Source organism: Thermobia domestica, chromosome 15 (assembly GCF_964235325.1).
Source record: "Thermobia domestica chromosome 15, izTheDome1.hap1.1, whole genome shotgun sequence".
Taxonomy (NCBI): Eukaryota; Metazoa; Arthropoda; class Insecta; order Zygentoma; family Lepismatidae; genus Thermobia; species Thermobia domestica.
Window position 1 is genome coordinate 61,570,968 of NC_137468.1, and position 25,352 is coordinate 61,596,319.

The 25,352-nt window shown below is 35.2% G+C and overlaps 1 protein-coding gene across 2 annotated transcripts in view; it reads right to left on the reverse strand.

Annotated features, from left to right (window-relative positions):
- Positions 1-18,981: 18,981 nt before the first annotated feature.
- Positions 18,982-25,352, reverse strand: part of LOC145671046 (selenocysteine lyase-like) — a 68,152-nt gene continuing 61,781 nt past the window's right edge. For both annotated transcript variants that reach the window (XM_081739728.1, XM_081739727.1), the window contains exon 8: positions 18,982-24,598. In XM_081739728.1, the coding sequence (XP_081595854.1) occupies positions 24,444-24,598 (155 nt within the window). In that variant the 3' untranslated portion in view covers positions 18,982-24,443. The remainder of the gene's footprint in view (positions 24,599-25,352) is intronic.

The window sequence follows — 25,352 nt, forward strand, 5'->3', positions numbered from 1 at the left end:
GTACGAACAAAATTGCTTGACTCATTTTTGAGAAAACCGTGGAGGAAAAACACCCCAAAGAGTAAACTACCCCTCGCATATTTTTTCAGGACAAACGAGTTTTGCCATATTGTTCGGTTATTAACGAAATATTTATTTTTGAAATATGAATAAACTCTTTTGAGTCGTTTTTGAGAAAATCGCCCAGACAACACTCCACCAAGAATAAACTACCCCTCGCATTTTTTTTAGGACAAACGAGTTATGCCATATTGATAAGTTATTAATGAAATCTTTATTTATGAAATATGAACGAAAACATTTGAGTCCATTTTGAGAAAATCACTGAGAAAAAAAACACCCCCTTAGTATAAACTACCCCTTGTAGATTTTTCTCAGATAAATGCCTTATACCACAAAATAGGGTTGCTAATTAAATATTGATTTATAAAAAAAGAAAGAAAACAAGATCGTTAGAGCCAGTTATGAGAAAATATCTTTTTTTTTATTTTCATCGTACAGGAAACTACCCTTGTTTTGGGAGTAGGAGGGAAATAAAAAAACTATAGGAAATACTATGAAAATCTTAAACTAAAATTTGGTGCAGATAAGTTGAACATACCGTAAATTTTGCAACTAATTTACGGTATGTCCAAGTATGGCTTCTAGGCGAGGTATGGCTTCAGGTATGGCTTCTAGGCGAGTGCACAGAAAAGTGTAGCGAACGGACGGACGAACTGATGGACATGTATCGAAAAATAACTTTTTCGGTGTTAGGGGCTATAATACGTGTAAATTCGTTGAAATCTCAAATTTGATTTTTTTTTCGAACACCATACTTTCTTCTCTCATTTGTCACTTCAAAGTAAAAGGAACTCAGAACTACAGATAAAAGACACCTACTTTTACACATAGACATTTATTGATTTAAAACTGTTTTAGTTTGTGTCATTTCACTTCCAATTGAAAGGTTTTACAATGATTAACGGCATACCAAAGACGAGACGGAAGTTTTCAGGAAGTAAATGCATTCAGAAGTCTAGACTGCATTACAGCCTGTTTTTATTTCTGCAATTGTTAACAGCTGTAATTTCGTCCAAACGCTATATGAAATAATTTTTGGTTGACGTCATTGTATTACTATTTTAGTATTGTTCTCTTCAGACTTGGTTGAAGTTTTGTCTTAACGGCTATACATTTTTTCTTTCTTATTTCATCGTTACACATAAGAACAAAATGTTATGGTGAGTGGATAGATTCGAACCTACGAACATTGAGTTTATATTCTTCCAACACTTTACCAATGGACCAAGCTTTGTCTTCACGTTAACGCCCGGTTACAGGGTTTACTACGATTTAAATAAAATGGCTGGCTGTTAGAATTCCCTGCTCACATATTTCGATAAATAATTTTCATTGCTTCGAAGATACGTAGAGCAATGTTTAGATACACATTTTAGGAGAGTGAATTTTGGTGTATATAATAATTTCATGCCAGGTAAAAGCTAGATAAGTTTTGATAAAATGTTTCATATGTAGTTCTCAATAATAAGCTTGCTGTTCGGAGTGAAGTTCCAAGGTTCAGCATTGCCTAGCAGTTTTTGCTATTAATATCCCTTCTAACAATATTGGCAGTGGACAAAAGTTAGCCCGTGTTGAAGCTTTTTGCTCCTAATTTAGTTATTTTACTTATTTAAGGAATATATTAAAAATTGTCAGCAGGCACGTATGCAGTAATTTATTTCGGGAGAAGTCCGACTTCAATATTAGGATAAATTATAATAAAATTTAAAAGATAATCCTTAAATTTAGGCTAAATTTACAGAGAAATTGGGATTTCAGAGGGGAGTCCGGACCACCTGGACCCACCCCTAAATGCGTCCTTGTTTGTCAGTAACGTTTCCTCATTTTGAAACCCTCAAAAACTTCGGATATATAAAGGAAAACGAGTTATTTTCGATAAAATATCACTTCAGAAGACGCGATAGTTTTATTGCACATGGTGGTATCCCAAGTTCACAAGGGCAAGAATTCATTAATTTTGATTCTCTGTCATTGTGCTCTATCGAAAGGTTAGGTTTGTAACATATTACTCCTACGAACAAGCATGACTGGCAGATAGGAATACTGAACACAACTCCAGAGAAATGCATGCTGAATTTACGTTTATAGCTACGCTTTGGTGATTTGCCCTCAAGGTCAATCGAGTGGTAATTCAGTTCCGTCTCTGTTCTTAAGCCATGTTCGTATTACTTCGAACAGTTTTGCTTCGCGTAAGAAATCGAAACTCAGTTGGTCAGAGCAACTAGTCTGTAAGAATTAGGTTGTTAGTTAGTTAAAAGCCCAGTACGAGTAAGGGTTTTTATTACTATTGTTTTTATCTTTTTTATGTGAGGAAAAATCAAATTGTGACATCGCGATATCAAATGTATTTGATTAGGTAGCTTTGTCTTAGCTAAACTTTATAAACATCAGTAACCGTCGAAATTATTTCACCAACTGATCATTTACTGAAGATTTCAAACACGTCAAACCAGTGGCATAACATGAAGGTTAACCTCTCCTCCGCAATCCTTAGTTATGCGTCCGTACTTTCAAGGGCGGACTAAGGGCCGGGCGACTGCCCGGGGCGCCAGAGAAAGAGGGGCACCAAAACGAGCCTCAAAAAGTAAATTTTATAATGTGCTTTCTACTGACGTTTTTGGTTTATATTCTTGTAAAGTAGTGGCAATTATATGATCTTTTTCCATTTCACTATGGAAGAAGAGAGTTTCATAGTACTAAGGGGGCTGTATCGAAAAATTGAGAGATGGCATGTAGAATAAAGAGTGCCGGGAATTAAGTATTGTTTGTTTGTTTGCTTGAGTTTAGCGTTCCACGGTTATGCCTTAATGGGCAAGGGAGATGTGGATACTAATTATAGTGGAATCCGAACCACTTTTATCGTTCAACAGTAATCCACCGGGAATTGGACCCGGTACCACAGAAGGCAGGCGTGCTAGCCACTAGACCAGGGGGGGTGGAGTTGGTATTGTTTATAGCGGGCCATATTCTTTGTGAAGTTTTCCTAGGTAATGGATTTCTTTTTGAAAATGGGTTTAAAACAGGGGCGTCATTTAGGGAGGGCAGGGAGGGGCATTTGCCCCCCGTGAGTTTGAGATGTATATAGATTTTATCATTAGAATAGTAGTAAATCAGTGAAAAACGCGAAATTTTACTTATATCAAGAGGTCTTGCCCCCCCCCCCAAAGCAAAATCTGATATGACGCTCCTGGTTTAAACTATTAAAAACACTATGATAAAATGTAAAATATAGGCTACTACTAGGGGAAGGGCGCCAAAAAGTCACTTTGCCCGTGTGAAAATTTGGCCTGCTCCGCCCCTGCGTACTTTCTGTATATTTTTTGGCCTTGCAGCTTGTGCGGTCCCCACGCCACATTGTTGCGGGGGCGCTATTTACGCCTACCCTTCGAACGTAATTCAATAACTGTTTAAGAAATTCTACCATCAGCGTGAAAACGGGAATATATTTTTCTAATAGTCTCATAGAACTTTCACTCAGAATGCCAGATGCAATTTTTCAGAGTGGGCTCTGGCTAAGTAGAAGGAAGATCTGTTTCCTAAGTAAGTTCCTTTCAGAAAGTTTGCTATTTCTTTAACAGTGATGTAAATAAATATACTTATCGTTATTAGCTCGACACCAAACCATCCTGGACAAATCCCTCTAGAACAATGATCGGCAAAAGTTATTCTGCATAATTTTATAAGCGACTCAAGGGTGAAACACTTGTTAACGAAAGCAATGTTGTGTATATACTGCCTTGTTTCTGACAAAATATAAAGTCTTTTGTAATCTTTAGACACTTTTCCTATTCTTTTTGTCACCCTTGGTTGTGTAAGGAAGCCTCGAACAAATAAAGAAGAGGTAATATTACAGATAAGGGGCGCTATAAATATATTAGGTATTTCTTTTGTTATCTAACCATAACGGCCTAGGTCGTCTTCAGTAGAATAAAAAATGCTACGTGATATTACATTCACGAAGGAGGAAAGGATGCTCTAAATATATTTCTTATTCATTTTGTCTGCCCTGCTTCTCAGAAATTATATACCTTCTGTTGGAGGGTGCTGAAAAGAGAGGAGCGGAAATAAAACGTCGTGCCCCCTCATACATTTTAAATTTTGTGACGTGGTTGCTCAAATTATTACTAAAGAAAGCACTTTAAACTAAGATGTGTAAAGACAACATTATGTAAGGGTGGCATATTCATTAATAATAATAATAATAATAATAATAATAATAATAATAATAATAATAATAATAATAATAATAATAATAATAATAATAATAATAATAATAAATATGAATGTCTTTGGAGAGCCGAAATTATGTGAGACGAACAATGATATGTAGAGGTTTAAGATGGGTGGTCATAGAGGAGGAAAAACCAGGATTTTTCTCTCTCTGACTCTCTAACGTTAAGATTATGTGCTGAAGGTAAGAAGCATCATCATTCTACAATAGGTTGCTTTTACGTAGAATATCTATTACTTGAGCTCCCCTCCTTCGGGCAACTTTGCTTATGTAGTAAATTCAAAACAATTTCAATTTAAGACAAATATTTATAGAGAAAATTAAACATTTAATAGGGAAATCTGTTATCAAAATATCCAAACACGTAGATAGAAGACTATGTAGTGAGAAACATTGTGAAACTATAAAATTCTCCAAATTAGAATTAACATTTACTGGAAAACATTCGTTATGCATCAGTGAGCACAGGGGAAATAATTACGAATCTGTTTGCAAACAAAAATTAGAGACACTAATGCAAATGCGACGATATTTTCTCTCTCTCTTTTTTTTTTTTTTTTTTTTTTTTTTGGTATCGTCATGAGTTTTACACATATGTTACAATTTGATTCTTTCCCAAATAAAAAATAAATAAAATAACCTTAGTGATAAAATACTTCCACGGGATTCGAACCATCTACCTTCGGTATATAAACTCGTTGCTTTACCTAACTGAGCTATTTGCTCTCTTACGTAAGCTGAACCTGTTCTACAGTAAAGAGGATTTTTCATTACGATTGGGCTAACATTTCGTCTTTTTCCATAGGTAATTTCCACTATTTGCACTATCTATACGTTAATACTTAGCATAGATTCATATATTTGGAGTTCGCTGATAATGCATATAATAAGACATACTAGAAATATTTCGTTAAAATTTTCGTTTGTAGATCTAATCCACGCTTCTCTCAATGACATAGATGTCGCTGCTTCGTGTTGAACTGCAGAATTCCCTCGCGTTCTTGAAAATTTTCCACTTCAGCAGAGTTGGTAATTCTCGAGATTTCTGTCGATTTAATGTTTTTTGCTTCTAATTTCTTTATTTTAAGCTAATATCTAACACAAATATTAAAAACGGGTTTGTTATTAACCTGTCCTGCTGGGGAAACCTTCCGAAATTTCGAACATATAAAGAAAACGGAGATATTTTCAAAAAACTTCAAAATAAAGAGACGCGTCATTTATTTTGCTCATGGTAGTACATTGAAATTTCATTGCCAGAGGTGATTAGGTCAATCTTTAACTAGAGCTCCTTCGTGGCTAAGCGGTTAGTGTACGCGCTTTCACGTGAGAGACCCGGCGGGAACTCATGTGGTTTGGATTTCACGTTAAGCTGTAGGTCCACTTCTCATATAGCCTCGCTGCTGAAACGGACGCTAAATTGAAACTACTGTACTGTGAATCTTCAACAGGAAAAACTTGATATTACCGGCTTGCTTAACAGTTCTCGAATAACAAATTAACAATAGTTATTCAAAGTGGAAATATTCTTCCTTCCTTGCTAGGGGCCACGGTGGCTCAGTGGTAGAGCGTTCACCTCTGGTGCTTGGGGTCCCGGGTTCGATCCCAGCCCCCGCAAAGTGAACTTTGTGGTGGACAAACACCGTGTGCGTTGGTTTTCTCGGGGTTCTCCCGTTTCCTCCCACTTTCTTCATTCCACCATTTCATTCATTACTCATCATCACCGTCTCCTTTAGCCTAACCGGCATAACCGTGGGACGTAAAACTCAAAGATTTCATTTCATTTTTCTTCTTTCCTTGCTAATAACACATTAAAATATGTATTTGTAATTAAAATATTACGGAATTAAACATCGAGCAACCTACCAGAATTTGACACAAAATCACTTATTTTGATCATAGTTTTGCATTGTTATGAGCTATTTTAGGGAATAATTTTGTCAGATCTGGCTCGGAATGTGCATAAATTTCCCATGAATTAGAATAACAATAGAAGCACCTATTATGCATAAACAGTACAACAAAAACACTGAAACTGGAACTGGAAGATTAATAAAAATACAGAATAGAAAAAATAACATAAAATAAAGTAAAAGATTAGTAAAAATACAGTTCTGTACAATAAAAGGACTTTGCATCTATGGAAGAACGAAACACAAACAAAAAGGTAAAAATGAAATATGTCTGTATTTCTTTTAACATAACGATCTTTTCTTTAATATAGGATATTTTAAAGCACATTGCAAATTAAAATTTACTTTTGAAAAATACCTTTTAAGTAACTGTACAAAATAGGTAAGGATTGGCATGCAATTCAACCAATAGGAAATACAACTACAGCAACTAAAATCTTGTTATTCTCTGATCTCAAATATCTTAAAAGTATAGCTCTTTATCTAAAATATAGCATAGGCTTGGAAGCGGCTCCGGAACTCGTGGTTTTCGGGGAATAACCACGAGTAGAAAATCATTATGAACAAAACCCACGACAGGCAAAAGCCACACAGCGTTCTTGTACCTCGGCAGTTCAAAATGTCGCGCCCATTATCTATATCTATCTGTGTATTTACTCTCTCTCTCTCTCTTTCTTTTTATATTGTTAACCATCAAAATGAGAATGATTATTCTTATCTTCGATTTTAGTAAATGTAGCATGTGTGTGAATGAGATCATAGAGACTGATATTGCAACATTATGTAACAAAATTATTTCGTACATGTATGTATCATGTGGATAGTTCATACCTTTTCACAGAGTAGATTCTGTAACAAAACTCTGACATTAGATTATTGCACGAGATTAATTTCGTCTACTAACTGTTTCAAGATCTTAAAAGCTCAGTCAGTATTCAATTTCATATAAAATTTGGTGTGCTATTTTCAAAGTCAGAGAAAAAAATAGGGAAGTCAAAGCAATAAACATAGAAGAAGAATCGAAGGCTGTAAGTTCGATTCGAATCCTGATTTAGGTCGGATACAGTCAACAGTTAGCTGTCTTCAATCAAAAGGAAAGTGAAGTCCACTGTAAAACTCTTGAGGTCTATTATCTTTGAGATTGTTAATTCGAATCCATAAGCTAACATTTGACCGATATGGATTCCATTCAATTTACAAGTTTCAGTAGTATAATCATTCAACTACAAAGAAGTTAATGCTTTAATTTAGGACAAGAAGAAACTGATATGTAAAACCGGTTTTTGTAAAAACTGGAAACCGATTTCTAGAAAAACCGAAATCCGAAAACACCGACATTTCGGTTTTCTCCAAAAGCCGGTTCGGTTTTTCACCGAAACTGGTTTCGGTTTTCTCCAAAAACCGGTTCGGGTTTTTACCGAAACTGGTTTCGGTTTTCTCGAAAACCGGTTCCGTTTTCACCGAAACTGGTTTCGGTGAAAACTGTTTTGGAAAACACACAAAACACACAAAACACGTGGAAACTTAATCTGTGGCGAACAACGAAGCACTATTCTGTTCAGAAATAGAACCAGTTTCTGAAAAACTGAAACCAGTTTTGGAGAAAACCGGAATCAGTTTAGAAGAAAACCGAACCGGGTCCGGTGAAAAACTGAACCGCTTTTGGAGAAAACCGAAACCGATTTCGGTTTTCCTAAAAACCGGAAAACCGGTTTTTGTGCCCACCAGTACTCCTACCTACATATTCAGCCACGGCTAATCAAGTTCCATGATAACTTATACATGCACATGTCGAAAATTTAATTTAATACTAAATCCATGTTAAAACAGATTGAATAGAAGCTCATTTTTCCCAATCTAGCGGTTCCCATTTGTAATAGCAAACTTCAGTGATGCTATGTATTTTCATATTTCGTTTTTCCTATTCCTGTACAAGATATCTACGTAACTAACAACTTATAAATACAAGCTGATGACAATATGGATTTGAGAACTATTGAAGATTTGAGAATTGAATGGTGCATCTGAAATCGCAAAGAAGGTTTGATAAAAAGCACGTAGACATGAAAACAAGCGGAACGCACTTTCATTTACGCTCAAATTCACCCATATTTCGAGTTAAACTCAATTCACACTTACATTTTTTTAAAAGGAATTAGTTCATGATAAAACTCAAGAATAACAAGCGCGATCAAGTGAGTTACCTGATATATGCGCGCTCATTCGTAACTGGATAATGTTGTAAAGTAGGTTATTAATACCAATAAAGTACCTATTACATGAGCCAATACCAGGCCTGTAGGCAGCCCAAAAATGTAGGGGGGAGGCAAAAGTTAGGGGGGGCCGATCCAACCATATCATAGTTCATCACCGTATTATAGTTCATTTGCCAGCCTACCGTGAAAATGTTAGGGGCCAGCCAAAATTTACGGGGGCCCGGCTCCCCTAGACACGGGCCTGGCCAATACTTATTCCCAGGTTCTTTCTAATAGTACAGAAATTCATCTATCGTAATAAACTTCACATATAAAAAATCATTTAATCGTATTTCGTAAATATCTTAAGGCTTACTTTCTAAATTTGTTATGCTTCACTTTATTTAAATTACTGACTGAAATTCAAAAAATGTATGTGGGCTAGTGAAATGCTTTAATGAAAAAACAACAATTGCACAATCATGAGTAATTAACTAGTATGACAATTGAAATTTGCTTATCTTTCTGTTAGAATGATAACACTGTCATTAAAGTGATAACTAACAATTCAGAATAATCTTCGCACTGATTAAACAGAAAATATAATAATTAAAAAAAAAAGTGAAAATGAAATGGTTAAGGTAAAAGATATACATCATTTTTGTTTTTAAATATAAGTAACAACAGAATGTTAAATTGGTATTGAACGATCCTGGTGTTATAAGTATATGTCATACTAAAAATACGATACAATAATTTCTTAATGGTGTAATTTCTTGGTTTCTTTCTTTACTTTGTTTTACATGCTCTTTTACATTTCATGTTAATGTGTTATCGTATTTCACAGAACTACAACAAGCACGAAGCTCAATTACAATTAATTAGAGCAAAATATTTTTTCTACGAAACATACATGAATAGTAAATCAATTTTACATGTTAACGGTTTTTTCCAACTAGAAAATATTAATATATGAATTTTCTTAATTCATTATAGTTAACATTTATATGGGCTGGCTTTAAAGTAATGAGCCCAATTCAGGAAACACATAGGTCAGCAAGCCAAACATTATTTATAACGAACAATCTTCCCTTTTTAACAATACGAGTGAGGATTTCCGTTATTTATTTTATTTTAACACATCATGTGGAATAAATAAATATATATATATTTCTTTGATTTATATATACAATATTACCGAAGTAAATGGACTTTGGAAAGTCCATTAAGCTCCGCCCACTGAAAAGAGGTCCGCGCCACATTTCTGTGGAAATGATGTAATTAGTGGCCAAGAGTCTATCGGAAGTCTAACAAGTAAAGGGTCCAAATGGATTAATCGAGTTGTGGGATGAGACATAGTGTGCCTGATAGAGAATGTGAAAATATGTGCATGTGCAAAGTTATAGCAGCTGAGCGCCATAAGAAGCGGAGGCGAGGGGTCAAAGTTGGTGGGAGAAGGGCTATGCTGTGTTACAGAAAGACATCAAATAAACTGTTAAATCGTAAAAATAGTGAAAGATTGACAATGTAAACGGTGGTAGTTTCACACATTGGCAAAGAAAGAATGGGCAGAGTAAATCATGAACCCCCGCCGCCATCTTGAAATTCGTCATTTTGAAATCAGTGATACTTTTTGAAATGGAAATGTAGTCATGTGACATAGCAATTAGGGCCAACATTTCTCAAAAAGTCAAATATGAACTTTAATGATCGTTATCTGTACTTATTTGAAAGATTTAGGATCAACTTTATAGTTATTTACGAAAATCTAGGAGATTGATACTCGTATATTGAAAGTTTGGATTATACGAAAACAAATATAAGTTAAACATATCTACAAGCTAAGAAAACTAACAGTGAAATTTGATACCCAAGTTGTATATTAGTACATTATTATTTATGATATTTCTTCCAGTTTGCTTCATATAGTGCCAAAGAGAACTGTTCCGGTCTGGAAGAACCGCTTCCGCGGTTTTTCCCCGCTTTGGTCGAAAACAATGTGGAGTTTATATAGCCACCTTTTGTTAAATAACATACTTACTAATTTAGACCATAACACAATAAAATCTGATAGATTCAATTATTACGTACGGTACGTAGATCACTTTTTTTTCCACCACTTGCTATATTTTTCACTAGACTTTCTTTGTCCATCTTCGTAAGCAATAGCAACTTGGGAAGAGCGTATCATGTAATATCTGGATGAGAAGTGGACTACTGCAGTCGAGTGTGTTTTCGTGATAATCCAAGCTTTCAACATAGAGTATCAGTCTCCTAGATTTTCGTAAATAACTATAAAGTTGATCCTAAATCTTCCAAATAAGTACAGACAACGATTACTAAAGTTCATAATTGGCTCTTTGAGAACATGCTGACCCTAATTGATATATCACATGACTACCTTTCAATTTCCAAAAGTATCACTGATTTCAAAATGGCGGTGGAGGTTCGTGATCTACTCTACCCATTCTTTTGCCAATATGTGAAACTACCACCGTTTACATTGTCCATCTTTCACTATTTTTACGATTCAGTTTACTTGATGTATTTCTATAACATGGCATAGCCCTTCTCCCACCAACTTTGACCCCCCTGCCACGTGAACTTTGTGATGGACAAACACCGTGTGCGTGGGTTTCCTCGGGGTTCTTCCATTTCCTTCCACTTTCTTCATTCCTCATCATCACCGTCTTCTTTAGCCTAGCCGGCATAATAGTGGGACGTAAAACTCAAAAATTTCATTTCATTTCATTTTACCAACTTTGATCCCCTTCTCCTTCGTTTCTTATGGCGCTCAGCCGCTATAACTTTCCACATACACATATTTTCACATCCTCTATCAGGTGCACTATGTCTCATCTTTCAACTCGATGCATCCATTTGAACCCTTTACTTGTAAAGGGTTATTTGGATATAAAGTAAATAGAAGGAGTTGATTTATTATTTTTAATTTGAAAACATATTGTACTGTGCCACCAAGCGCTGACTCCCTTTCGCTGAAGTCGTTTGTGTCGCTATGTTTATATCATACAGGGCCGGCGCTAGCAGTTTTGCCGCCCTGGGCGGTACTTTCACATACACCCCTTTAATCCGCAAACCTTATTTTGACAGAAGACGTTCAAGTGTACGAAAAAGTAAGATACCCCATTTAAAAACATGTATGAAATGGAAAAATAAACAAAAAATTGAACTATCTCTCTCTAAATGGATGTTTTAAACGACTCCATACATGACAATATTCAGTAGGCTCGATTTCGCTGTATATCTGTGATATACAGCAGCACACAGAAAATAAAATGTAAAAAATATGCTTCAGTCACGACTAAGAATTTTAATTTTTAAACTTATTTTATATCAAAAGGTGTTTCCAATAGAGTATGGAGCATAATATAATGAATCAGATATTATGACAAAACTAAGTTATTAACCTAAACCTTATAATGTACTAAATCGCTATAGAGATACATAAATTTAACATAGCTTAATTAAAATAAACTTTTCTTGCTTTGATATAAGCAAAGCTTAATTAAAATAGACTTCTCTTGCTTTGATATAAGCAAATTCCTTTATCACATTCGCGTAGTCCAATGTTTCAGCCAATTCGTTTTTTTATTGATATCATCGCTAGACCATTCAAGCATGTTTCAGACATGGAAGAACGTAGCTAGTTTTTAATAATCTTAAGTTTCGAAAAACTTCTTTCTCCACTTTCCACTGTTACAGGTAAGGTTAATAAAATCCTAAGTGCAACACTGATATTGGGAGCAAAGTCATGTTCCTTAATTAATTTTCAAGTCTCTTTTGGTGAACTTTTAGGCTTAATTATAGCGGATAATACTTTCAGTTCGTCTTTCAAATCACTGGGGTTAATAGCTTTCGATTCTAAGTGTGTTAAAATGCTGGCAATTTAGTACATTTTTCAGAGAGAAGTTCAGATGGCACATCTTTGTGATTACTTATATCGTAAAGAAAATCTAAATACTCGCTGTGATGTTTAAGTTGCTCAAACCTTTCTCTTAAAGCTAACACAATCACGTCTAGAACTTTGTAATAAAAATTGATCTTGTATCTTGTTTGTGGATCTTCAATAGCTTCATCCTCTGCCTCGTACTGAAACTGTCTCTTCTTCTTTCAACTTGGAGCTTGCACTGTGTTACCTATCCGTGGATCATCCATATACAATGCTGATGTAAACTCCATCCTACCAACTAAGTAAGATTGAAACTTTGCATCATTTCTCCTCCTCTCAAAGTACTCAAATATATTTTCAAGAAACCCGACTGTATCCAACACATGAGAATCAATGCTTTGAAGACTTTGGCTTACTATGTTTGTGTGGAGTAGTAAGTCATACCAGATAACGAGTTAGCAAAGGAAAGTAAAGTCACGCAGCTGGTTTGCTATGCACAGAGCATAGTGGGCGACCATTCTATCTGTTCTATTGTCGTTACTTATTTGAAGTAAGGTATCGTAAACTTCCCCTATGTGATATCTAAGTGGAGTCAGAGCATCAATTTGGCGTTCCCACTTTGTTGTGCTTAATGGTTTTAAAGTGAGACTGCTAATATGTTCCTCTAGTATGGCCCTACGTGTAACTGATGCAGAAAAAAGTCAAACTTTTTTAACTATATAAAAAAAGAAAAAAAAGAAAAGAAAAAAAGAAAAAAGAAAGAAAGAAAGAAACGACGTACTGAGATGCTGTGGGTGCATCGTTAACGACAAGGTTTAGTGAATGACTTCCGCAAGGAACATAGAAAGCCCCAAAATTTATTCCTAAAATTCGCTTTTGAGTACCTGAATAGTTTGCATTTTATATTGGAACCATTGTCACATCCTTAACCCCCATGTCTTCAGAATCGTTTAGTGTCGGCGTAAGGGATTGCCCTACAGGAAGAGGAATTTCCGAGTATTCCGTTAGAAAATGTGGATTCGATTCATGACGTATGGAACAACGTCCCAGCAAGTAACAACATTTGTTGACAACATCGATATGTTGAGCTAAACCAAGATAGCAAAGGATTTTTGGTGTGTTGTGCGTGCTTGCATGACTAGAGCAGCAAATGGGTGTACTGGATAAAATGAAATTAAATAAAATATTCGGTTTAATGACCCATGATCATGCCTTGTGGCCTAAAGGAGACGTGTGGTTAATGATTTTGGAAGAATTGGTGTATTGAGGATGTGGGATGAAGTGGGAGTACCCTTCTCTTACGCGTAGTGAGCAAAAAATTGTCACGTTATCTTGTATAATAAAGTAGTAGTTGTCTTGAAAGTCAGCTAAGATTAAGGTTTCTTCCTCTTGTGCAAGCGACTGTTGTTAGTTTAAATTAAGCTTAATGCACACGACGAAATTAAGATAATTGGGAATTTTGGCTAACAGAACCGTTCTAGAATGTTGAAGTACTGAGATTAAACTTTGGTTGCTTTATGGAAAATCAACAATAACAAAGAGAAAAAAGACATTTACGGTAGATGGGCAAAAAGAAGAAAAGTAATGTAATAATCTTTAGATAGAATATAACTCAGGGCAAAAGAAACTTAGTATAGTATATTTGTGTTGCGCTGGTCTCTCCTTCCAGTAGCGTAAACTGACAACTGCTCTGGATGGCTCTGGCCCAATACACAGCCAAGGCTTCCCACATATGCTCACTGCACTCGTCACTCTCAGGACCAATCTAAAACGTAGAAATCCTCATAAACTTAACAGTACAATGCTTGGAAACTTTCTTTATCAATTCACAGATTAAAAGTAAATTTATCGTCGTCCTTATGTTCTTGTACTTGTCATAAATGAAATGTCTTGAGGAGCCATTCTGTCAGATATTCCTCTCTAGTCTTTTTGTATGAACGTCTATATCAACTGCAGCACGAAAGCACTCAGCTTTACAGCTTTACAGCTTTACAATTTCAATAAACCCAGAAGACCAGAATCGGATAGTGGAAATGACTGTACTAAGAGATAAAAGAACTTAATGCGATCTTAGGAATGTACAAGTGGAAGTAGATGTCTGTTGACTTTATTTTGAAAGAATAAGAAGTTAAATAAATGAAAAGTAAATCAAATATATATTCCTTCTCTGGAGCGTTGATCATCATCGGATGTTTCAAAATTAATTGTCAGTAATAGAGTTGACTGTCTGTTTCAGATATTTATATCATATTGATTTTTATAACTAACTAACTCTATGGCCTATGGAACACGAAGGTTCAATGCCGCGTTCACAAAAGCTCTCCATTGACTTCTATCCTTAGCCAACTGGATCCAGTTTCTACTTTGTATTCCTATTTCTGCGAGACCCATCTTAATATTGTCCCATCTGCGCCTAGGTCTTCCTAATGGTCATTTTCTGATTGGTCTTCCAGTCAAGACTTTGAAAGCGTTCCTACCTTCTTCTATTCTGGCTACGTGACCTGCCCACCTGAGCCTCCTAGATTTGATGACCCTAACAATGTTTGGTAAACCGTATAAATTATGTAGTTCCTCGTTATGAAGTTTCCACCATTCCCCATTCTCGTTCCTCTTGGGACCGAATATTCGTCTCAGGATCTTGTTCTCAAATACTTTCTGTTTACGTTCTTCCCTCAGAGTAAGTGACCATGTTTCGCAACCATACAGAACAACAGGCATGATTATCGTTTTATATATTTTAAGCTTCAAATTCCTTGACAGAATTCGCGACGGCAAGAGATTTTGAACTGAATAATAACACGAATTTCCTGCTGTTAGTCGACATTTAATTTCTTCGTGAGTATGGTTTTGGTCTGTTAATATGGATCCTAGATATTTGAAAGTAATATAATAAACATTGATTTTATATCAAATTGTAAATGTACTAACATGGAATCCTTATATACATAAACATAACATCCCTTCACACATCATATCTTTCTTTACACTCTGATTTCTTTGACTTCCAGTAAAAATGTATGTTATTGCTTTTGGCCATTAAGTTCAGTATAAGAATTTTAGGAATACTTTAAAAGAAATTGTATTTTTTTTTAACAGCTAAAGCACTATCAATAACTAAATTCGTTTCCAGGAGTGCTGCTGCTACTGATAGGAAATTATTTCTGTGGTTCCTGTAATGAGCTAGTTAAATCTTCCAACATGTCAGCCGGTCGTGAGCTTGGAATGAATTTGAATTTGTCTCAATGAATGTGTATTTATCAGGAACAGCTTGACCGATTTAGACCATAATTGGTATGAAAATATGGTTTCTGAAATTTGAGATTGGTTAAGTCCAAAACCGAAATATCTCAAAAGTAGTATTCTGATATGATCTTAGAAAGAACCTATGACGTGGACAAATACAATTGCATTTTTCTCACAGAGAATTATATCGGTATTTCTTTCCTTGATACTACACCTGCAAATATTAAAAAATGTTTTAAGGAACATTTTATATCAACATTTTACATTTATTTTCGGATTTAAATATGAAATCCATATTTTAGTGAAACTCCATAACAATGTTCATATTTCTAAGCCTTTTTCATTTTGGCAGGTCATTGAGGTCACCCAAATGTTGAAAATGGATGAATTGGCTGCTTAAGACGATTACCTGATATCGTGCCTCTGAATCGAGCTCTTCCACGACAAGTAGCAGTGTATCCCTTGCAAGTGATGCGTGCTGCCATTGACGACTGACCAACGCGTTTACGCGCCTGTGATTACCCACGGTTCTTTCTAAGATCATATCAGAATACTACTTTTGAGATATTTCGGTTTTGGACTTAACCAATCTCAAATTTCAGAAACCATATTTTCATACCAATTATGGTCTAAATCGGTCAAGCTGTTCCTGATAAATACAAATTCATTGAGACAAATACAAATTCATTCCAAGCTCACGACCGGATGACATGTTGGAAGATTTAACTAGCTCATTACATGAACCACAGAAATAATTTCCTATCAGTAGCAGCAGCACTCCTGGAAACGAATTTAGTTATTGATAGTGCTTTAGCTGTTAAAAAAAAAATACAATTTCTTTTAAAGTATTCCTAAAATTCTTATACTGAACTTAATGGCCAAAAGCAATAACATACATTTTTACTGGAAGTCAAAGAAATCAGAGTGTAAAGAAAGATATGATGTGTGAAGGGATGTTATGTTTATGTATATAAGGATTCCATGTTAGTACATTTACAATTTGATATAAAATCAATATTTATTATATTACTTTCAAATATCTAGGATCCATATTAACAGACCAAAACCATACTCACGAAGAAATTAAATGTCGACTAACAGCAGGGAATTCGTGTTATTATTCAGTTCAAAATCTCTTGCCGTCGCGAATTCTGTCGAGGAATTTGAAGCTTAAAATATATAAAACGATAATCATGCCTGTTGTTCTGTATGGTTGCGAAACATGGTCACTTACTCTGAGGGAAGAACGTAAACAGAAAGTATTTGAGAACAAGATCCTGAGACGAATATTCGGTCCCAAGAGGAACGAGAATGGGGAATGGTGGAAACTTCATAACGAGGATCTACATAATTTATACGGTTTACCAAACATTGTTAGGGTCATCAAATCTAGGAGGCTCAGGTGGGCAGGTCACGTAGCCAGAATAGAAGAAGGTAGGAACGCTTTCAAAGTCTTGACTGGAAGACCAATCAGAAAATGACCATTAGGAAGACCTAGGCGCAGATGGGACAATATTAAGATGGGTCTCGCAGAAATAGGAATACAAAGTAGAAACTGGATCCAGTTGGCTAAGGATAGAAGTCAATGGAGAGCTTTTGTGAACGCGGCATTGAACCTTCGTGTTCCATAGGCCATAGAGTTAGTTAGTTATAAAAATCAATATGATATAAATATCTGAAACAGACAGTCAACTCTATTACTGACAATTAATTTTGAAACATCCGATGATGATCAACGCTCCAGAGAAGGAATATATATTTGATTTACTTTTCATTTATTTAACTTCGTATTCTTTCAAAATAAAGTCAACAGACATCTACTTCCACTTGTACATTCCTAAGATCGCATTAAGTTCTTTTATCTCTTAGTACAGTCATTTCCACTATCCGATTCTGGTCTTCTGGGTTTATTGAAATTGTAAAGCTGAGTGCTTTCGTGCTGCAGTTGATATAGACGTTCATACAAAAAGACTAGAGAGGAATATCTGACAGAATGGCTCCTCAAGACATTTCATTTATGACAAGTACAAGAACGTAAGGACGACGATAAATTTACTTTTAATCTGTGAATTGATAAAGAAAGTTTCCAAGCATTGTACTGTTAAGTTTATGAGGATTTCTACGTTTTAGATTGGTCCTGAGAGTGACGAGTGCAGTGAGCATATGTGGGAAGCCTTGGCTGTGTATTGGGCCAAAGCCATCCAGAGCAGTTGTCAGTTTACGCTACTGGAAGGAGAGACCAGCGCAACACAAATATACTATACTAAGTTTCTTTTGCCCTGAGTTATATCCTATCTAAAGATTATTACATTACTTTTCTTCTTTTTGCCCATCTACCGTAAATGTCTTTTTTCTCTTTGTTATTGTTGATTTTCCATAAAGCAACCAAAGTTTAATCTCAGTACTTCAACATTCTAGAACGGTTCTGTTAGCCAAAATTCCCAATTATCTTAATTTCGTCGTGTGCATTAAGCTTAATTTAAACTAACAACAGTCGCTTGCACAAGAGGAAGAAACCTTAATCTTAGCTGACTTTCAAGACAACTACTACTTTATTATACAAGATAACGTGACAATTTTTTGCTCACTACGCGTAAGAGAAGGGTACTCCCACTTCATCCCACATCCTCAATACACCAATTCTTCCAAAATCATTAACCACACGTCTCCTTTAGGCTACAAGGCATGATCATGGGTCATTAAACCGAATATTTTATTTAATTTCATTTTATCCAGTACACCCATTTGCTGCTCTAGTCATGCAAGCACGCATAACACACCAAAAATCCTTTGCTATCTTGGTTTAGCTCAACATATCGATGTTGTCAACAAATGTTGTTACTTGCTGGGACGTTGTTCCATACATCATGAATTGAATCCACATTTTCTAATGGAATACTCAGAAGTTCTCTTCCTGTAGGGTAATCCCTTGCGCCGACACTAAACAATTCTGAATTACGCGGACAGATCAGATTACAAGTCTAAAATCACAATATGCCGCCTCAATTCAGTGGCTACTAGTTTTGGAGATCCATATGTAAAATTCCCCTTTCCATGCTTTCGGCTTTTCCACCAACTAAGCGATTTCTAAATGTTTACTGGAATTTTTTTCCTTGTTTCTATGAGTAGATTCATTTCCGAAGCGAGGTAAAGCACCTTATCTTAAATAACAATACAATACAACATAAATATAAAGACAGCAACATAAAACAATACAGATACAGATAGAACGTAAATACATATACATTCAAACTACGATAGACATATAAAATAGAAACAAATTGTAACGGTTCCATTTTGGGCCATTACAGGAATGAGGACATCCGATATGGGATCTCCACAAAAATCAACTAAAACCAATAAAAGCACACTTAAAAAGACTATCCTCCGATATCCTTGTCCTCGTAGATATATTATAGCTTGAGAAGAATAATATACGCACTCATTTTGTTCCAGTTCACTTTATTTTATCGTTACTACATTTTCATTTAATTATTTATTACTGTATTTCAACAACAGTTTATAGTAATGTTGAAAAATGTTGCTGTACAATATTTACGTATTGACGAAGTCATTATACACAAAATATTAAAAAATCAATTAGTCAATCATTCACATCGTCCCATAATCTTTGTCCATGGAGTTTGTGACCTCTTAATTTAAGTATTTACCTATCAAGATACTGGATCAACACCGGTAATTCAATGCCGAACTGAGGAACTGAACTATGAGTCGTGCTCATAAAAGGCACACGAGATGACTATTTGGATATACGAAAACATACTAATTTACCTACTACAACAGAATCTTAAGGAAACCAACTAGATTATCTTAACAATAATAATAATAAATAAAAGCAAGGTAGACCGTTAGATTTCATATTTGTCAAGTTATCATTCCACTCACATATTTTTCATAAAATTTAAAATTAGAAGTTGCAAACTAAACATTAAATGTTTCAGAATTATACTGTGGATTAAACGCCATAGTATGTTATGACTTAAAACAGAAATGAAATGAAAATGAAATGAAATCTTTAAGTTTTACGTCCCACGGTTATGCCGGTTAGGCTAAAGGAGACGGTGATGATGAGAGATGAGTGAAATGGTGGAATGAAGAAAGTGGGAGGAAACGGGAGAACCCCGAGAAAACCCACGAGCACGGTGTTTGTCCACCACAAAGTTCACTTGGCGGGGGCTGGGATCGAACCCGGGACCCCAAGCACCAGAGGTGAACGCTCTACCACTGAGCCACCGCGCCCCCGACTTAAAACAGAGAAAGAGTGGATACATTAATGGTTGGTTGAGGTTTAATGGGGGCGCCAGTATCAGGAGTGGATACATTTAGTATGAATTAAAAGAATGGATTTAACATAGGCCTAAACGCTTTTCAGTATATATATATATATATATATATATATATATATATATATATATATATATATATATATATATATATATATATATATATATATTCATGAATATATCCCGTGGAAATGCATCCTTACGGGTCAGGATAGAACAAAGAGTGCGTGAAGAGGTCGATCATTTCAAATATCTGGAAAGTATTTTGACGAAAGATGCGTACTGTACCAAAGAGACCAGGTCGAGAATTGTCATAGCCAAAGAAGCATTGAACAAGAAAAGGTCACTTTTAAACTAGCAGCCTTAATATTGGACTAAGGAAGAAACTGGTCAAGTGCTATAAATTCCATATGGAGTATTGGACTTTATGGTTCAGATTTGGACATTACGGAAGTTAGAGAAGAAATATTTAGAGAGCTTCGAAATGCGATGTTGGAGGAAGATGGAGAAGATAAAATGGACATAAAGAGAAAACGAAGATGTTCTAAAACGGATAGGAGAGAAGAGGACGCTTCTAATCGCCATCCTTCGTAGAAAAGCCAATTGGATTGGACTCAACTTGAGAAGAAATTGTTTTCTTCATACCGCCATAGAAGGAATCATGGAAGGAAAGCGAGGAATAGGAAAAAGAAGAACATAAGTGATCTATGATTTGAAAAATAGAAGAAAATATCGGGAGTTAAAAGTGGAGGCTGAAAATCGAGAAACATGGAAGAAACATTTCCATGCCCAAACAGAAAATTAAGAAGAAGAAAAAACCTCATTAGTCCCAGGATCCGCCAAAAGACAGAATACTTAATAATATATAAATAGGCATAATAATTCCATGTAAATGACAGACAAGTTAATGCAGCTAGCTGTACTGATAGAACCTTCATGAGCACATGAAAGTTGTAATTTACCATTGTAACGTCCTGCTTTCAGCATCGTTACAAACATTATCTGTTGTTAAATCAAGGCTTCATATGTTCATTTTGTGTTATATCTGTGTTCTTTCTATGTGTTCGAAACTAATTGCTGTTCCAGTATGGCGCAACATAGCTTTCTCAAACATGTTGTAACTTACCTTTTCTGTTAAATCCTTCTTAAATTTTCTTTTTCTTGCCCTCGTGTGACATAATTTGCTTACTAAAACGTTAAATGGAAGTAAACCTTACAAATTCAGTTATAATTGCTGTTTCAGATAAAAAGACTGTTTCAAATAATAATATTTGTGATTTTCGAAACGTTTACTTCTTACTATTAACTTATATCATAATCTTGTTTTGTAGTCGAAATATGATACATAACATGAATCTCACCTTCCGTTTTACGCGGTATCAACAAGATATACAATTAACCAACTAAATATGTAGATTCTAATAACCTCAACTAATATACCATAATATATATTAGCGTTCGGTAAAACAGTCAATTTTCAAATATTGGCCACTACCATCATTAATGCTAACCTCAATGTTGTTATTTCTAATTTCACTTTTGGAGAACGTTTAATTGAGGTCATGTTACTACATAAGGGTAGAAACATAGTCGCTTTCCCCAAAACAAGCAAGTAATGAAAAGAAATAAGCAAGATTTTTCTTAAATACTAGAACTAGCATTACCGTATCTCTTAGGTGCTGGGACTGATAACTATGCTTTCGTAGGTGTTTTGTTTAAGAGTTGCTTACTGAGTGAAGTTGTGCCGAGTAGTACAGGTCTTGAGATAGGAACAACGTAATTTTGTGCTAGAAGTTTGGTGGAAACACAAAAACATAAATGTGATAACAGTAGACTTCAGAAGATTTCCAGGTGTGGAACCAAGATTACGTTATATCATGAGAAATCTAAACCAACGATTCAAGGCTACAGATTCTGTGTATGATCTACCGTGAAGCTGACAACCAAGAAGTGTACGAAATGAAGGAAACATTGAACTCGTTGCTCAGAGTTGTTTATCTAGTCCGAGGAAGTCTACTAAAAGGCGCGCAGTGACCTGGGAATGACACGTACCTCTTTAAGGAACACGTTCAAGGATCTGGTGATGAAAATGCTTCTGCACGCGTTGCACGCATGTGATCCAGGGCGACGTATTGAGTTCTGTGAGTAGTTTCTCATTCGGAACGAAGCTGACACAGACTTTTGGAAACGAATTTTGTGGACAGATGAGGCCTCGTTCAAGATGAACGGTCGCGTAAACAGACAAAATTGTGTTTATTGGAGTGATACCAATCCACACAAAATTGTGACAGAAGAGTTAAACATTCCTGGTGTCACCGTTTGCGATAATATTTAGAGTGGTGTTATTATAAGATCATTCTTTCTTGAACTAACTGTTACCAGTAACACATACGTATTTTCAGATGTTGCAGGAATTTCTCATTACAAAACTTGAAAATAGTTCTCGTTATGAAAACAATCAGTTCACGTGGCAATACGATGAAGCACCGCCTCACTTAAGTGTTGTTGTGAGGATTTCTTGGATCAATATTTCGATTAATGGACTGGTCGTCGTGGTACGACAGATTGCCCACCTCGCTCATGTGACCTCACACCAAGCGACTTCTCCATGTAGGACTGTCGAAGACGAGGTGTATTCCTGGCAACCGCAGACTTTGGATCACCTTGAAACAACTTATGAAAAAATCATTCGAGAGATTGGATGCCAATCCTCGGTTATGTCATGATATTTGCGAATCAGTGCTGAAGAGATGTACCTTGTGCACTGAACATGGCGGGAGAAAGTTTGAATAGTATTTGCAAAACTGTCAATTCGCCTAATTCTTTTATTTTATTTACTCACATATTGGAAAAAAGCGACTTTGCGTTCATTCTGTACGCATACACGTATTGAATGAATGCTATCTGAAGGCAGCGTTGTGGAGATAAATATAATGATAAAGTTATGAACATAATATAATGTGTTTATTACATTGCGATGAAGCTAATATCGGCGATTCGACGAATTTCAAGTTTAAATAAGCTCCTAAGTACTTTATCCGAGGTTCGTTCAAGAGTACGTAGAACATCTTAAAAAGTGTAGACTGTGCTGCTAATATGTCTAATGTAAACAACGTAGCTGTCCCATGCTTGAACGACCTATTTCAACTGTTGTGTCTGTCATTACATGCACCGTATCTTAAGAAGATCGCAATAAGTGAATAAACGATATGATCTGGTGATTTACTAACGTCTATACCCTTTCTTAATCATATAATATAGTCAAGTCATTCATTGGTCATATCGTATTGTGTCGATAGGATCTTTATTGACTTATAAAAAAATATCAAAGGTACAATTGATTTAAGAGTCGATGACAACATTAGTTTAACCGTTAACGTAGTTTTTTTTTTTTTTAGTTTAACGTACCACGCTACGCGCTTTTGGCTAAAGGAAACGGATGATTAATAAAAGTTAATGACGATTAAATTAAATTTGTGTGCTCTTCCACCGGAATCGAACCCGGGACCATGTGTATCAAAGGCGCACCCGTTAGCCACTAGACTAGCGGGGAAAGCTAATGTTAAGGTAAAGGTTAACGATCATGAAAGGTGGACATTTGATTATATTACTGAAAACTCTATGAGAAAATCTATTAAGGTAATAAATTACAGCTTTAGTACGCTTATGAAGCTTCCATTGATACAACTGCATTAACTTATTCATTGTTTACATCGAACTACTGTTTTTTTAAGAACTTCATACACGTGATGAAAGTGTTTATGGCCTTATGTTAAATTGAAGCTCTTAATCTATACTAGATGTATCCATTCCAGCTCCTTCTTAAGTAAATTTTGCCTAGTAAAAGCAAGCAATTAAGAAAAATTAAAAGGTATCGCAGGGTACTGTTTTACACATAAGAAAATATACGCTAAAGAGCGATGCATTATTCTTATCATTCAGCAAAACTAATGCCTTTCTTAGACATTTTTCAGTGCATGTTTTTCTGCCAAGTTTTCGTATGAAACTTGCTCAAGAACTTATGAACGATTCAGATATTTTGTTCTCACTTTAAAATGAACTTCTTATCTTAGTGAACGTCTTTAATTTAAATACGCATCTCAGTATTAAACTAGATCGTCGACAATGTAAGCATAATGCACGGTTATTTATTTATAAATGTCTTGTTCTATGTGAAAAGTTACGATTCTGCAATCTCTTAAGCATCTTATTTATATTAACAGCTCTGATTTATCTTGCTTTTATCGTTTTTCTACTACTTTGAGAAAATTATAACGCTAATGACGTAACTTGAGATACAGCCCAACTATACTGTAGTGTTTATTTAAAACTACTTCAGTCTTAGCCAGGACACAGCTCAAAAGTCATAGTGTTTTTTTTATGATGGCCAACAATCTCAACAACATCACTTTAAATCGTGCTATACTGAATTATTTCATGCTTCAAGTTTAACCACATATTAACACAGATAGTGGCTTAAGTAGGATTTATGGTTTCCTTATTTTAAAGCTATACTTTGAAAACATTATCTTGCGTAGGAACGTACATTAAAATATGATCTTTCACTTCTATAAAGAACAAACGTCAACTACAAAAACCCTTAGAACTAAAAATGTCAACAGCTTGTTTTATATCAGCAACCGCATCATCTATATTTTGAAATGTAGTTTCTCTTCCCACGCTGAGACGAACAGCATTTCTAGCTAAATGAGTAGGGACTCCCGATGCTATTAGTACCCCTGTAACATAAAAGGAAAAAAGTATTTTTACTTTTAACTTTTTCACCCTGAATGATTACTGAATTTGCATATTTTTTAAATACATAATCGAATCATGCATAATTGCACAGCATAACTATCCGGATTAAAAATCGAAATTTTCCAATATTTCATAGGTATATGTGCACTATTTTTTTAAACACAAAATTGTCTAATTGGATCAAATTTAGAGATTATTCACCAAATTTAACAATAAACTTTTTCCATGTGTTCATTGGTTTAGGATAGTTTTCATTTATCCACTGAGAAAAAAAAGTAATCTTGACCTTCTTTTTGTTTTCTATTACATTAAATATTTTTTAAAAACTCGTGTCTTGTTAATTATAGCTTCGGATATATTACGGAAACGAACCTGACCAAAGTACCAAATATATATATAATAATACTTATTTAACAGTTTCAGCAATGTAACATCGACTATCACACACGTCACCTATACTGTTCATCCAAGGCGATGTTACACTACCGAAACTGTTATACAAATATTATCAATATATATGCCATGAAAGCAATGATTACGAAAGCAGCTGACGAGCACACAGGAGGAGAAGCGTGAACCCAATATAAGACCTGGATAACAGCAGAAATATTGGAAATGATGGAGCAAAGAAGACAGTTCAAGATAGCAAACAAAGAAGAGGAATGCAGAAGGTGCAGAAATCACATCAACAGAGAAGAAGGCCAGAGAAAACTGGATAAACAACTTGTGCAAAGA